This window comes from Sphaerodactylus townsendi, linkage group LG15, assembly GCF_021028975.2.
Source record: "Sphaerodactylus townsendi isolate TG3544 linkage group LG15, MPM_Stown_v2.3, whole genome shotgun sequence".
Classification (NCBI taxonomy): Eukaryota; Metazoa; Chordata; class Lepidosauria; order Squamata; family Sphaerodactylidae; genus Sphaerodactylus; species Sphaerodactylus townsendi.
In genome coordinates, this window is record NC_059439.1 from 785,943 (window position 1) to 801,231 (window position 15,289).

The 15,289-nt window shown below is 49.9% G+C and overlaps 1 protein-coding gene across 1 annotated transcript in view; it reads left to right on the top strand.

Moving 5' to 3' along the window:
• Positions 1 to 14,210, top strand: part of C1QL1 (complement C1q like 1) — a 40,798-nt gene extending 26,588 nt beyond the window's left edge. The window contains exon 2 of the mRNA XM_048517328.1: positions 12,831 to 14,210. Coding sequence (XP_048373285.1) covers positions 12,831 to 13,010 — 180 coding nt within the window. The 3' untranslated portion in view covers positions 13,011 to 14,210. The remainder of the gene's footprint in view (positions 1 to 12,830) is intronic.
• The last annotated feature ends 1,079 nt before the right edge of the window (positions 14,211 to 15,289 follow it).

The window sequence follows — 15,289 nt, forward strand, 5'->3', positions numbered from 1 at the left end:
GGGCTGCCTTTCTTCTTCTTCTTCTTCTTCTTCTTCTTCTTCTTCTTCTTCTTCTTCTTCTTCTTCTTCTTCTTCTTCTTCTTCTTCTTCTTCTTCTTCTTCTTCTTCTTCTTCTTCTTCTTCTTCTTCTTCTTCTTCTTCTTGGGGTAGAAAATGTTGACAGAGAGAAATTTTTCTCTCTTTCTCACAATGCTAGAACCAGGGGGCATCCATTGAAAATGCTGGGGGGAAGAATTAGGACTAATAAAAGGAAACACTTCTTCACGCAACGTGTGATCGGTGTTTGGAAGATGCTGCCACAGGAGGTGGTCACGGCCACTCACCTGGATAGCTTTAAAAGGGGCTTGGACAGATTTATGGAGGAGAAGTCGATCCATGGTTCCCAATCTGGATCCTCCTTGATCTCAGATTGCAAATGCCTTAGCAGACCAGGTGCTCAGGAGCAGCAGCAGCAGCAGAAGGCCATTGCTTTCACATCCTGCATATGAGCTCCCAAAGGCACCTGGTGGGCCACTGGAAGTAGCAGAGTGCTGGACTAGATGAACTCTCTTCAGATCCAGCAAGCTAGTTCTTATGTTGTTGTTGACACTGTATTGAGACATGAAGCAGGAATAGCTAAAGTGGAAACTATAGTCTGGAAGAGAGCCATCAAATATTGGATTAAAGTCCACCTACACCCCCAGGGCCTATTACCAGCATTTCTGTCAACATCACCATATCCAATCTGGTCGGAGAAGATTATCCTGAAGCTTAAACAGATTGGGCTAGACCCTATGCTGATGCTTGAATGGGACTTGCCCTTAGCTCTTAAGATGGTATATCAACGATTGGATGACATTGACTACCAAAATGATAATGCCTCACTTCCTGCTCTATATAGACCATTGAAATCTGGTAGTGGTACAGTAATGGCCCCCTACATTCAACACATTACCATAGCCAAATACCGATGGGCCTTTTCTAGAGCACGGTTTGACGCATTTCCATCATCCATGCTTATAGGCAGATTTGGGAAAACCCCTTGGCATTTGAGGAAATGTGTTTGTAATTCTGGGGATGTTGATTCTATGATACATATCTTGCTACACTGCATGCTGCATAAGGCAGAAAGAGAGCTCTTTATTTTACCTCTGCTTGTGCAACACAGCTTGATAATTGCAAGGGATTCTGACCAAGAGATTAGGAAGACAAGGATGCAACCATCTCCCAGCAGGTAGCAAAGTTCTGTGCATTGGCGTATAAAAAACGCAAGGGCCTACTTAATCAGGGATGAGCTGAAAGTCAAACATTCATGTAAATGGTTAGCTGTAATAATTGTTGTAATTTGCTGTTGTGGATGTGTGCTGTTGTTTTGTTTTGTCTTTGCTGGCCTTTGGCCGTATTAAACTATCTATCTATTATGTTGTTGTTGTTGTTGTTGTTGTTGTTGTTGTTGTTGTTGTTGTTGTTGTTGTTGTTCTTCTTCTTCTTCTTCTTCTTCTTCTTCTTCTTCTTCTTCTTCTTCTTCTTCTCCTCCTTCTCCTTCTCCTCCTCCTCCTCCTCCTCCTCCTCCTCCTCCTCCTCCTCCTCCTCCTCTTCTTCTTCTTCATCAGCTGGTTTACTCAGGGTGTTTTTCCGATGGTGTGAATTTACTAACACAGACAGGGCCTTATCTTCTTCCTCTTCCTCTTCCTCTTCCTCTTCCTCTCCTCCTCCTCCTCGTCCTCCTCCTCTTCTTCTTCTTCTCCTTCTCCTTCTCCTTCTCCTTCTCCTTCTCCTTCTCCTTCTCCTTCTCCTTCTCCTTCTCCTCCTCCTCCTCCTCCTCTCCTCCTCCTCCTCCTCCTCTTCTTCTCCTTCTCCTTCTCCTCTTCTCCTTCTCCTCTTCTCCTTCTCCTCTTCTCCTTCTCCTCCCTTCTCCTTCTCCTCCTCTTCTCCTCCTCCTCCTCCTCTCCTTCTTCTTCTTCATCAGCTGGTTTACTCAGGGTGTTTTTCCGATTGTGTGAATTTGCTAACACAGACGGGGTTTTTCACAAATGTGAACAAATTCTGCAAACGGAGGCCAGGAACGCTTATGCCACAGTGCATTTGGCTGCCTTTAAACAGACAGACGTTCCCCTGTCCTTTTTCTCCTGTACACTCTGCATTAATTAATCTGGGGCTGCCGGGCACCCTGCTGGAAATGGCCAGAGCCAGCTGAAGTCCCCACCGGCACGTTGTGGGCCTTGACAGAAGCCAGGGGATCACTGCCAAGCGGACATTTCAATTCCACATTGTCTGTTGTCGACTTTCAGAATGAATGTGCTGCAACTTGTTTTAGACACCCAGTGGTTTTTCGGGGCCAGAGCGTGGAGTTGAGGCATCCCGATACATTCCCACACGGGAGAGAGAGAGAGAGTTGTCTGCTTTGTGCCAGCTTCGGAGAGGCAGGTCAGGGTTGTAACATTCAGAGCCTCGCTGCTTCTGTCCTGTTGTTTTGTACCCTGACAAATTCAGCATACATTGGAAATGTAGCACATCTCTCCTATTTGGGAACTGCCCGAATGGTAAATGGGGAAGGCGTCAAACTTATGCTTGAGAAACTCCTTGGGGAAAAAAATCTCTAACTGTATTTGTAACATTCAGACTTGAGGGTTCCGGAGTCTTGTAGCACAACCTTGGTGTGTGTGTGTGTGTGTGTGTGTGTGTGTGGCACGTTTTTCCATTTTCACTTCCAAATTTTTCCTTATTGATATTTATGATATTTATGATATGATTGATATTTATGTCATTCCCCTGTTCTTTGAAAATTATATTTATGATGAATTTATACAGCTCTTTTTTTGGAAGCCTCGAAGCCGCTTCGGTGAGGCCGGGGGGGCAGGGGTCTGCCGAGGGTGCCTCGCTGCTCTCTGCCTTTCCCCAAGCGGGGATAAGTTCTGCATCCCAATCTCTGGGAGAAGCAGTTTCTCATGGATGACAGCACCAGGACTTGCAAAGATCTCAGCCGAACCACATGAGCTCAGCCAAACCAAACGGGCTCTTTCCACTAGCGGCGAGGCTGCGAACCCTACCCCAGACTCCCAGAGGGGAGCGGCTGTGGGGGTCCTCCCAAGGCTGTGCTCGGCCTTTCTTAGCTGTTGCTCTCCCCATGCAAAACAGCCTTTCTGGTTCCAGATTAGTTCTTGGCCCCTTTTGCTCGATAGCCCCTTCCGCACACGCAAAATAATGCGTTTTCAAACCACTTTTCACAACTGTTTGCAAGTGGATTTTGCTATTCCGCACTGCTTCAAAGAGCACCGAAAGCAGTTTGAAAGTCCATTATTCTGCATGTGCGGAATGAGCCAAAGAAGGCAGCCCAAGTCCTAACAGCTTCAGGGATGAATGAGGGAATTTGAACTTGGAGTCTGGAGGGCTGGCAGGAGTGCTGGGGGTGGGCGGGGGGAAACTGTGCCTTTCCTTTTGCCTAGGGGGTGGGGGAAGGAGGGGGCTATTTTATTTAATGATTTATTTCAGGGGTCCTATTTGAAAAGCGTTTATCTCAGTTTTTCAACTGGGTGACTTAATAATAAATAAGCAGGTCTTTGATGGCAAGGCAGGACACCACACACTCTCCTCTTAAACCGTTTCCCTGATCAAAACTCCCTCCCAAGGAATAAAGCGCAAGAAACAGGGCTGGGGGGGTGGGCGTGGGGGGGGGGCAGGAAGACCGTCTGGTCGTTGGAGGCTTCCGATTTAGACCCTGGTTGTGTTTCTGGCATCTGATACGTTTTGCAACTTTTTATGCCCATGATTTATGAGCGTTTTTCCCCCCAATTCTAGTTAGGAAGCCCCATATCTGGGTCCTCCGGAGGGCCTGCTGGAATGAAAAGCAGCTCCCCAGAGGGCAGCTTCCAATGGAAGAAACTGGGGTGTTCCCCGGCGGCACGGCAGTGCTGCTGCGTGACTTGCCCACGGGTGGTTTCGATCCCGTAACTCCCACAGTTTGGAGCCTCTGAGACTTCTGGGATTGGAGAACAGAAGTCCCACGGGGGGTGTCTCCCCGGCACCCCCAGACTCGGCTCCACACATTCAAATCCAATCAGCTGAAGCCCATTTCCCTGACATTCACCTAGGAAAGGAATCAGCCTGGCAGGAGACTGCTCCGGAGCAGCAATTTATCTTCACTAGTTGGAGGATAATGTCATAAACGGGCTCCGGCGCTGTGACAAGGCAGCAGCCCCTTTAACAAGGGGAGATAAATGGCCCTGGTGACAGCCCCCCAACTGCCTCTCCCCGCCCTGGCATTGAGCTAGCAGACGCAGCTGGGGGGGGGTGGGGGGTGCGGGAGGCAACGCTGTGACGGGAAGGACAGAAATAGGGCTGGGTGGAGAATGTGGAGAGCCATACTGTGTTGGCACGCAGGCAGCTAATTACGACCGTCCTTGCTAGTTCTTTATTTTATTTTTAAAACTGCACAAAAGCCAGCAGCCAAAGATTTAAGTAGCCCTTCTGGATCAGCAGGCAAATCCACCAGCAGCAAACATATACCACCCCCCCACCCCCCACCACGCCCCGTGCTTGGCCCTCTGGGAGGTTTCTGCTCATCTTCCTTGCTGGCAGGGACGGTCTTCGCCATTGGGCAACGACAGAAGCTGCCTCGGGCCCTTTGGTGGGGGGCTTCCTTCAATGCTACATGTCAGGATGCAAAACAGCGTGTTGCTAAAAAAGGGAACCGCTCAAGAGAAATGCCTGGTGGTCTTCCAATTGACTGTCCCTGATGCACTGCTGTGGCTCCCTCTTTTAGCAACGCGCTGTTTCGTATCCTGACATACAGCGGTGAAGGAAGAACCCGGAATTACGGTGTTGTGAACAGCGACGTCTAGACTGCCCGCTTATGCTCTTTACGGCTTCCGTGTTGTATTGGAGGACTGCCGCAGAGAATACAGATCTCGTATTTGTTCAAAATATGCATATGATTAGTTTGTTAAGTTCCATAGAATCATAGAGTTGGAAGAGACCCTGAGGGCCATCAAGTCCAACCCTCCTCAATGCAGGAACACACCATCAAAGTGTTACCGTGCTGCCTGGGTAACTTTTATTCTCCCAGATCCGCCAGTTCTCAGCAGCGCAGAGGAACAGAAACAGGACCCAACACAGTGAGAATAATGAAAATAAAAATGAGTTTATTGAGATGCTGACCTACGTGTCAGCACCTCCACACTACAGCAACTGGAACTGCCTAGCAGCTTTACAACAACGTGAATTGATGCGTGAATTGCCCACAGGTGGCTTCGATCCCCCGCCTGGGAATCCAGGAGGGTACAGGACAACCTACAACCATTCATTCGCAAATACATGGGAACCAATTAGAGTCCAGAGGGCACTCCCTTCTTGAATTTCGCGGCCGAAGCAGGGCGAGGCGATGACGTAGGCACAGGCGGGAAAAACACAAAAGAGTCCTTTGGGTGCTTGAGGTCAGGAGACTAAACCTAACGACGACGGCACCCTTATCTGCCTGCTGGTGGGATTAAGGCAGATGGAGGCGCTTCTTCCGGGACCCTTTTGTCAAACGTCCATTCCTGGTTTTAGCAAATGAAAGGGTCGTGCCCAGGTGGAGCAGGGGTGGATTCCTGCCTTGAGCACAGGAGGTTCCATGCAGACACAAATACAAAAATACAACAGTAATTCCTTCATTCTACCTAATACAACTTGTTCCTATCTAACTTATAAAGAAACAAAACATAATTTCACCTTTATTAACAACAAGATCAGAAATGGGATAATTCAGTTGTGACTCTGCTATCAAAAGCACTCCTGACAGATGGCCATCCAGCCTCTCTTTCAAAACCTCCAAAGAAGGAGACTCCACCATTCTCCGAGGCAGTGAAAACAGCCCTGACAGTCAGGAAGTTCTTCCTAATGTTTAGTGGGAATCTCTTTTCCTTCACCTTGAATCCATCACTCCCAGTCCTGGTGTCTGGAGCTGCAGAAAACGAGCTTGCTCCCTCACCAACAGGACCTCCCTTCCAATATCTAAACATGGCTACCATGTCACCTCTTCACCTTCTCATCACCAAACTAACCATCCCCAGCTCCCTAAGGCTCTCCTTGTGGGGAATGGGTTCCAGACCTTTGACAGTTTTGGTTGCCCTCCTCTGGACCCGTTCCAGCTTGTCCATTCCGCCAGGCCATTTCCTTCCCTGAATCGGCCATGGAAGAGGTGGCAGGGCTGAGTCTCTGAGGAGACAGCAGTCGCTCTGTTCCCTGTTGGAGCGGACAGGCTGGGCCGGGTGGCTCCGTATCACGAGACTTCGTGTGCAGCACCTGCTGATGCCTGCTTGAAAAGAGGCCTGGATCAGAAGTGTCTGTTCTCAGACCTGCTCACCTGTACTCTCAGGTGCCTAGGGAGCAACTCCTCCACACCCTCCCCTCCACACGTGCACCTGTCTAGAGCCCCGTGCCAGTTTCTCGTCCGCACAGGGCAAAATTGACCAAGCCGCGCAGGTATCGCTGGGCTCAGTGGAAAGAAATGGGCAAGGCTCCCAAACCTGCACAGCCGCCAGACAGGCCCCAGGTGACTCACTGAGGCCCCAGCACCAACCCCACGACAGCTCCCACCCACGGGACTGGCCAAGCGTGGCCCTTCTCTCTCCCTCTTCCCTCCCCCTGTCCTTTGGTGGATGACAGACTGGCCCCTTCCGCACACGCAAAATAATGCGTTTTCAAACCACTTTCACAACTGTTTGCAAGTGGATTTTGCCATTCCGCACAGCTTCAAAGAGCACTGAAAGCAGTGTGAAAGTGCATTATTCTCCATGTGCGGAATGAGCCTCTGAGTGGCCTTTTGAGCCAGAGGTAGCATTTGGGCCCAAAACATTGCCTTCCTGGAACTGCTCCAACCAGCCCCCCTCTCTACCTTCTCTGAACGGTCTCTTTCTGCCCGATCCTTCTGGCCAGCGACTGTTCCTGGGCCCAGCGACTGAAGGTGCCCAGCGACTGAGCTACGGTCCCTCCCATTGGCTCCTGACCTCCTCGCACCCAGTCTTTGGTTCTACACTGGTGGTGGTTGGGAGATGACCATGCTGCAAAACATGGGCATGGTAGCCGGGGGCACGGTTTTCAAGCTCATGCAGATAACGAAGCCCTCCTTCCCCTTGGGGGGTTTGCAAATGCGCAGCAACTGTGCCTCCGTCCTAATTAAGAGAGCTCTTGGGAGAGAAGCCGGTCACATGGTTCTCGCTGTCAAACACCCACTGGAGGGGCCAATGCTGGGGAGGAGTGCTTAAAAGGAAGCGATCTGCTTTTGACACAGGAGCCGCTGCACCCTTGATTTACACCCGGAAGGCGTGGGAACATGACAGCTAGGACAGAGTGCGCAATGCCACGCGCGTGGATTTAGAAACGGAAGCAGAGGCAGGAGGTGATCTGGCTGTGATTCTTTCCTCTCTTGCGGAGCGAGTGTGGGTGCTCTCTGAAGACAGCAGGGGAGTGGAGGGGATCCTGCCCAAATACCAGAAAATACAGGGGGAAAGAGTCAGGTCAGGGGCCCTCTGACCCAACTCCTGGCATATGGGACTGTGGGGAGGTAACATTTTTCAAGGTCCGTAGGGCTGGATTTTGCTTGTGAGTGTGGCAAAGAGGGAGTTTGGCCTTCCCTCCCATGCCATTTTCCCCAGCAGCACTTGGGAATATTAGGACTCCCTTGCCTTGTGTGGCACACGTCATGCTGAGCTAATGGCTGAATCAGTCAGAGTTGCACCCCCACTTCAGTGGTGGGATCCAAAAATTTTAGTAACAGGTTCCCTCGCCAGCCCCCTCTCAGCAAAGGGGGCCGAGGCGTACCTAGGCAAACCTGAGCCCTGGGCAAAACCTGAGTTGGATGCCCCCCCATGGGCAGCCACCCCACCACGACCCCCCCAAATTTTTTTGCACCAGGTCATTTCTAAATCATTATCACATTATAGAAAATGCCCCAACTCACAAATCTGAACACAGCAATGGTGAAACACACCGGTTCTTTGATAGAGACTGGTGAGATAAAAGGTACAAAAGGCTGAGAGTCAACGAACTGCAGTACCTGAAAGGGATTAACCCAGTTCAGGGAGTGACATTATTAGTCGCAATTGCTATATGGAACCTTCACGTTCAAAGGCAGGATGCCTCTCGGGGAGGCGAGGGTGTGGAGATGGAAAAGCGTACCCAATTAGTAACCCCCTCTCAGCACACACAAATAATTAGTAACCCACTCTCGGGAACTGGTGAGAACCTGCTGGATCCCACCTCTGCCCCACTTCCCCAAGTGAAGAGAACGCCCAGCTTTTACCTGGGTTATTTCCCTTTGGAGCAGAGAGCACTGAAAACAAGTATCTAACCCTTTTTTGTCCTGGAGGCTTGGCCTTTCCCCTTATATCTCCACAGTGAAAAGAGTTAGAAACTTGATTTTTAAAGATGGATAAAAGGAAGGAATTTATTTATTTAGGGAACTTGTTAGATTGTCATAACATTACAGCAATATGTCAATTGCATAGTTAGAACATAAGAACATAAGAACAAGTCAGCTGGATCAGACCAAAGTTTCTTATTTGTGCCCATGTACATTTACATTCTGTTACTAGGAAATTAATATTTTTCCACTCAGACTCTGATGGTTTTATATCTGACAGAATGTCAATGTATTCCCTGGCAATAAATAAGGAAAACAAGGGCTAGAGTAGTGTCCATGAGAACAGCTCCCAACATTTATTTTGTAAGGTGATGATTATCGTTTTACTGCCATTTTAATGTTCGTTTGTAGTTTATAAAGCGCCAGATTAGTTTACGGTGCTTCGCAGAGGCCTGTGGTCATACGCAAATGAGCTCCGTGCATTCATAAGAACATAAGAATGAGCCTGCTGGATCAGACCAGAGTCCATCTAGTCCAGCACTCTGCTACTTGAGTGGCCCACCAGGTGCCTTGGGGAGCTCACGTGCAGGAGGTGAAAGCAATGGCCTTCTGCTGCTGCTGCTGCTCCCGAGCACCTGGTCTGCTAAAGCATATGGATATGGAGGGTCAAGATTGGTAGCCAGAGATCGACTTCTCCTCCATAAATCTGTCCAAGCCCCTTTTAAAGCTATCCAGGTGAGTGGCCATCACCACCTCCTGTGGCAGCATCTTCCAAACACCAATTACACGTTGCGTGTTAAAGTTGTGTGTTAAAGTTGTGTGTTAAAGCTTAAAAGAGGCTTCTGGTGGCAAGGCATGTAGGCAGCATCTTCCAAACACCAATTACACGTTGCGTGTTAAAGTTGTGTGTTAAAGCTTAAAAGAGGCTTCTGGTGGCAAGGCATGTAGGGAGCTATGTAGGCAAGGAGAACATGGGGGGGGGACTCTGTGGGGATGTTCCGTTGCCGTGGTTTTTGAGGCACATGACAACTACACGTGACAGTGGACAGGCTGGTTTCTGGGGAGGAGGAGAGATGCACCTCAGAGGCACCTCAGAGGCAGCTCCTGAAAGGATTTCAACAGAAGCAAAAAAACAAGAAGGGGGGAGGAGGGCAAAGAAGCAGAACTTGACTGCGGTATTTGCCAGTTGAAGGAGCATATTGTTTGCAAAGACCCTCAGTGGGCTGAGACCCATTTTGACTGAGCCAGCAAGAGGTAGGCAGTTTAAGGACATCAAAAGGGGATGTACCCAGGAAACAGGCACCCCAAATACCATCTTTATCCTGTGTGATATCTCGGTCTGTCCAATGATGACTGCATTTGCAACCCAAGGAGGCAATTATGCTTTGAAACTTCCTAAAAATAGAGAAAGGTGGGGTATAAAACCAAACACATTTTCTACTTAAGGGGAAAACACCAAACTGTTTATGATCAGGGCAAACCTCCCAGCCTGCTCAGATGCTGGGCATCACAGACTTTACCACATGCAAAACATACCTCCGTTGGAGTTTGCCTCATCCTACAAATGATCCAGCCATGGTGTGACTGAGTGAGTGAGTGAGTGAGAGTGTTTGTGTGTGTGTGTGTGTGTGTGTGTGTGTGTGTGTGTGTGTGTGTGTGTGTGTGTGTGTGTGCGCGCTAGTGACCAAAGGCCAGCAAATCAGAGCACCAGAATATCCCAGAATGCCTTTTGCAGTGTCTGTAGGCCAGGAGGGACGGGACCTCCGGCTTCTGCAGACAGACAGCCTCCACCGTCACAGCACAGCAGCTGAGCTTTAGAGGGACTAACGGCAATCTCCTTAGTTTGAAGCTGGAAATCAATAGGTGGGCTTGGTGGCACAATAGGTGGGCTTGGTGGCACGGTTGCTCGTGCTCAGCCACAAAACCCCCAACAAGAGGGCTTCACCTCTGTTCCCTCAGCCTGTCTTTTGGTGGATGGTAAAGTGGCATTTGAAAGGGCTACACCAGGGGTCTGCATCCTGCGGCTCTCCAGATGTTCATGGACTACAATTCCCATCAGCCCCTGCAAGCATGTTCATCAGCCCCTGCCAGCATGTTCGTGGACTACAATTCCCATCAGCCCATGCCAATTTGACATGCTGGCAGGGGCTGATGGGATTTGTAGTCCATGAACATCTGGAGAGCCGCAGGATGCAGACCCCTGCAGTGTCTGTAGGCACGGTTGCTCGTGCTCAGCCACAAAACCCCCAACAAGAGGGCTTCACCTCTGTTCCCTCAGCCTGTCTTTTGGTGGATGGTAAAGTGGCATTTGAAAGGGCTACACCAGGGGTCTGCATTCTGCGACTCTCCAGATGTTCATGGACTACAAATCCCATCAACCCCTGCCAGCATGTCAAATTGGCATGGGCTGATGGGAATTGTAGTCCACGAACATGCTGGCAGGGGCTGATGAACATGCTTGCAGGGGCTGATGGGAATTGTAGTCCATGAACATCTGGAGAGCCGCAGGTTGCAGACCCCTGCGGCTGGTTCTACGAAGCTGCTGTCTCTGGTTTGGACCCTGATTCGGAGCAGTGTCATTCAAGCACCACCTGGGCAGCTGGCGGGCCGCCCTCCCTTGACCACACGTCTCCAGACCTCGACACTGAGCTGTGTCACTCTGGGCTGGGAGCCAAGACAGAGGGGCTTATGAAGAGTGGATATGGAGGAAAGTCCTTCTTTTCTGTACTGCAGTTTCATCGAACTGTTTGGTTTTAATTACAGCTGTATATCTGGGCACCTCCGGGAGAGAAGCAACTGATCCCCGCTTACGGCGGCCCAGGGTGGGATTTGTCTGCGATCAGAAGCAGGAGTTCATTGTGTGGAATATTCGTTGTGGCAGGAAGGAGGCTTATCCGCCACAGGGGCTCTGCCTATTTTTGTAGAAGATCAACAAGCGGGAAGATCAGGGGGGTTAAAAATAACAACAAAACATCCATCCCTGACGGAGTCGCGGGCTCTGGAAAGAGGAGCAGAGGGCTTAACTTTCGCCTGCCAGACTGGAAATCTTTGTGGCAGTGGCGGGGCTGCAGGCAGCAGGATGAGCCCAGAATCTACAGCATCCCTCCGAAAATCTCCTCTGCTTAATGTTATTGTTGGTTTTCTGAAAGAAACAAGATTCTGCCCCTTATGTTAGTTTCAGGGGGACCACCTGAAGGGAGCGAAGCCGTCTCAGCACACAAATATCACTGAGGCTGGATTTCATATTTATTGCTTCATATTTACTGTTTTCCTGACCTCTTGTGGGAGTGGGAGGGTTTCTTCTCTGCCTCTGATAACCATATGTCATACACACACACCCCCACCGCCCCTGCAAATGGGGCAAACAGAATTTTCTTTAGGAGCAGCAGTGGCGTAGGAGGTTAAGAGCTCGTGTATCTAATCTGGAGGAACCGGGTTTGATTCCCAGCTCTGCCGCCTGAGCTGTGGAGGCTTATCTGGGGAATTCAGTTTAGCCTGTGCACTCCCACACATGCCAGCTGGGTGACCTTGGGCTAGTCACAGCTTCTTGGAGCTCTCTCAGCCCCACCCACCTCACAGGGTGTTTGTGGTGAGGGGGGAAGGGCAAGGAGATTGTCAGCCCCTTTGAGTCTCCTGCAGGAGAGAAAGGGGGGATATAAATCCAAACTCCTCCTCCTCCTCCTCCTCCTCCTCCTCCTCCTCCTCCTCCTCCTCCTCCTCTTCTTCTTCTTCTTCTTCTTCTTCTTCTTCTTCTTCTTCTTCTTCTTCTTCTTCTTCTTCTTTAGGGTTTTGTGGGTTTTCCGGGCTGTATGGCCGTGTTCTAGTAGCATTCTTTCCTGATGTTTCACCTGCATCTGTGGCTGAGGTATCTTCAGAGGATCTGAAGGGATCCCCCTGGACTAAAGAATGCCAAGAACCTGGGCAAAGGCCTATTTTATGCTTCACACTAATAGTCCCTTGCTAAGGTAGAACCAGAAATCTGTCCCTCAGGGATGTGCCAGCAGGGGTACCTGCACACGGGACTCTTTCTGTGAGCTGGAGAGGTTGGAATTCGACACAAGGTGGAATTGGGGCCTATCTTGTGGGCCAAATAATGGGGACAAGCCAAGAGCTGCCAAACTCCAGGAAGTCTCCCACTCATCTCCAAGCAGCAGAGATCCGTTCCCCTGGATAAAATGGCTGCTTTGGAAGGCGGACCCTATGGCCTTGCGCCCCACTGAAGCCACTCCCGTCCCTAAGCCCCGCCCTCCTCAGGATTCACCCCCCAGAACCTTCCCAACCCTCGGTAGGGCTGATGCAAACCCTCGGTAGGGATGATGCAAACCCTCGGTAGGGATGATGCTGGACTGCAAATATGAGAATCCTGGCAGAGCCAGAAGAAAGAAAGGTGGGTTTTTGTTTCCCCCACGGCCACTAACAGTGTTGCCTTTTCCCCTGTTGGCCTTCCTCCCCTCCCGCCTCCTGTCTTGCCCTGCCCCCTGCCCCCTGCCCCTGACCTTCCCCGCTGCAGGTGAGGGCCAGCGCCATCGCGCAAGACGCGGACCAGAACTACGACTACGCCAGCAACAGTGTCATCCTCCACCTGGACGCCGGAGACGAGGTTTTCATCAAGCTGGACGGAGGCAAAGCCCACGGCGGCAACAATAACAAATATAGCACCTTTTCGGGTTTTATCATCTACTCGGACTAAGGGCCGCGCGGCCACGTGGACCCCAAGCCTCCTGCAGGTCTCTATACAAGGCAAAGGCGGCAGAGGAATCCTCTCTCCCCTACACCCCCCAATAACATCTTTGCCCATGGCTGAGCTCCCCCCCCTGGGAGGCAGGAGGTGTGGCTGTTGAGGGCCTCTTGCCGTGACATCTCGGGGCCACAGCAGATGAGCAACAAACAACTGGCGACCCCCACCACTCCTGCCTCTGCTGGAGCAACCCCTGCCGTGAAGCCTTCCAACGGGGCACTTGTGTATATGGGAAGAGGAGGACTAACGGAAGGGGAGGTCTTGCTCAAGGGACTTGGGGGGGGGGGCGGAGGTTGTGGGAATCCGGAGAATCGGTCATTTCACTGAAACATACGTTCAGTTCATCTCTCTCCCGTGGAGTTTGCTGACATTTGAAGGGGAACCGGAGGAGGGAATTTCAGTTAAGATCCCTAAGTCTTCACACCAAAAAGCCAAAGTTCCAGATCTGGAGTTCAGGACAGAGTTCAGGACAGATTCCACCTCTGTGTTCCATTGCAGGGGAAACGCATGTTGTTTAAAACACGGAAAACCCATTTCCTGAAATGCAATTAATATCAACATTCCGAATTTTGCAAAATGCTGACATCCCAAAGTGCTGTGAAATTCAGGGCTTGGTTCCGTTTCCCTCCGTAGGCAGGCAGGGGTTTTACCAACAGACTCTCCTGGCTGTTGTCAGCCCCTTTGAGTCTGCAGTTGCTGGTCTGCAGTTGCTGTCCTGGAGAAGTTAGCAATTCCTGATCATCCCAGAATCTGCAAGTGGCCTCCCTGGTCCATCGCAACATCAAAACACAAAATACCAAACAAACACAGCATGCAGTTATTTATCCCAGTGTTCCCCACCTGTAACGTATTCTAAACTTAGATAACACCTTAGGACATACGAATGCATCCTTTCCCCCTGCTTACCTGCACCAGGTGTTCTTATTTCTTAAAGTGACCTGGAAACCCCCCCCCCCCCCCGAGAAAGGACAGCCACCAGCCCCCAAGCAGCCCCAAACAGTCTTCTTAAGTGCTCTCAATCACAAGTATTCCTTTCTCCACTGAGAGATCAATTCCTGTAGTCACCCTACCATTCTGGCTCTACACACACACACACACACGTACACACACACACGTACACACACACACATATATACACACACATATAAATATATATATACATACATACACACATACACACACATACATATATACACACACACATATATACACACATATACACACACACACACACATACACACACACACATATATACATATATATACATATATATACATACACACATATACATATGTGTATATACACACACACACACACACATACATACATATACATATATATACACACACATATACATATATACACACACACATATACATATACATACATATACACACACACACATATACATATACATATATATATTCTTCAGATAGGTCCCATGACAGGAATACTGCATTTGCATAATGAGGAAAGCCAACAGCCCAACGGAACAGGATCTGCTCTCTCCGTCCCCCACAGCGTCGCCAACATTTGTGGCCTATCAGTTTTTCCTCCCATCCCAACCGCATCCAGCAGGCAGACCTGCAGGGTAGAGTAAGGGATTGATTTTTATTAATGATGTCCAAGCAGAATCTATGGGACCTTAATAAGAAGAACTTCCTGGACTCCTGGTTTTTTCTTCCTCCGGCTGATCCTGTGTTGTTTGTGGGGAAAGGGGGGCTTTGGCTCTTTCCTGTGGGGGGCGTTGGGGGGTCCTTTTCAGCTCTTGTACCTACCAAAGCAGGAAGAAAGGCAAGCAAGATTTATGCACATTTTCTTCAGACTCGTAACAAGGGAATCTCTCTTTTGACCCTTGCAAATATCTTCTCACATGGTTTAAATAGGGGTCTGCAACCTGTGGCTCTCCAGATGTGCATGGACTACAATTCCCATCAGCCCCTGCCATGCTGGCCATGCTGGCAGGGGCTGATGGGAATTGTAGTCCACGCACATCTGGAGAGCCACAGGTTGCAGACAAGAGTTTGGCAAGCTACCTGTTATGATTTTTAACAAGGAGTGCCTGGATTGGTTGACTTGACTTTGACTCATTCAGCCCCGAAGTATTCTGTTTCTCGAGTATCCCTGAGAGAAGCAGCTTCAGCCTCCCCCCCCCCTCCAATTTCATTTTCCTTACCCAAAAGGAACACCCGACCGGGGGCTGCAGAAGCAGTCCATCAGTTCATGGCCG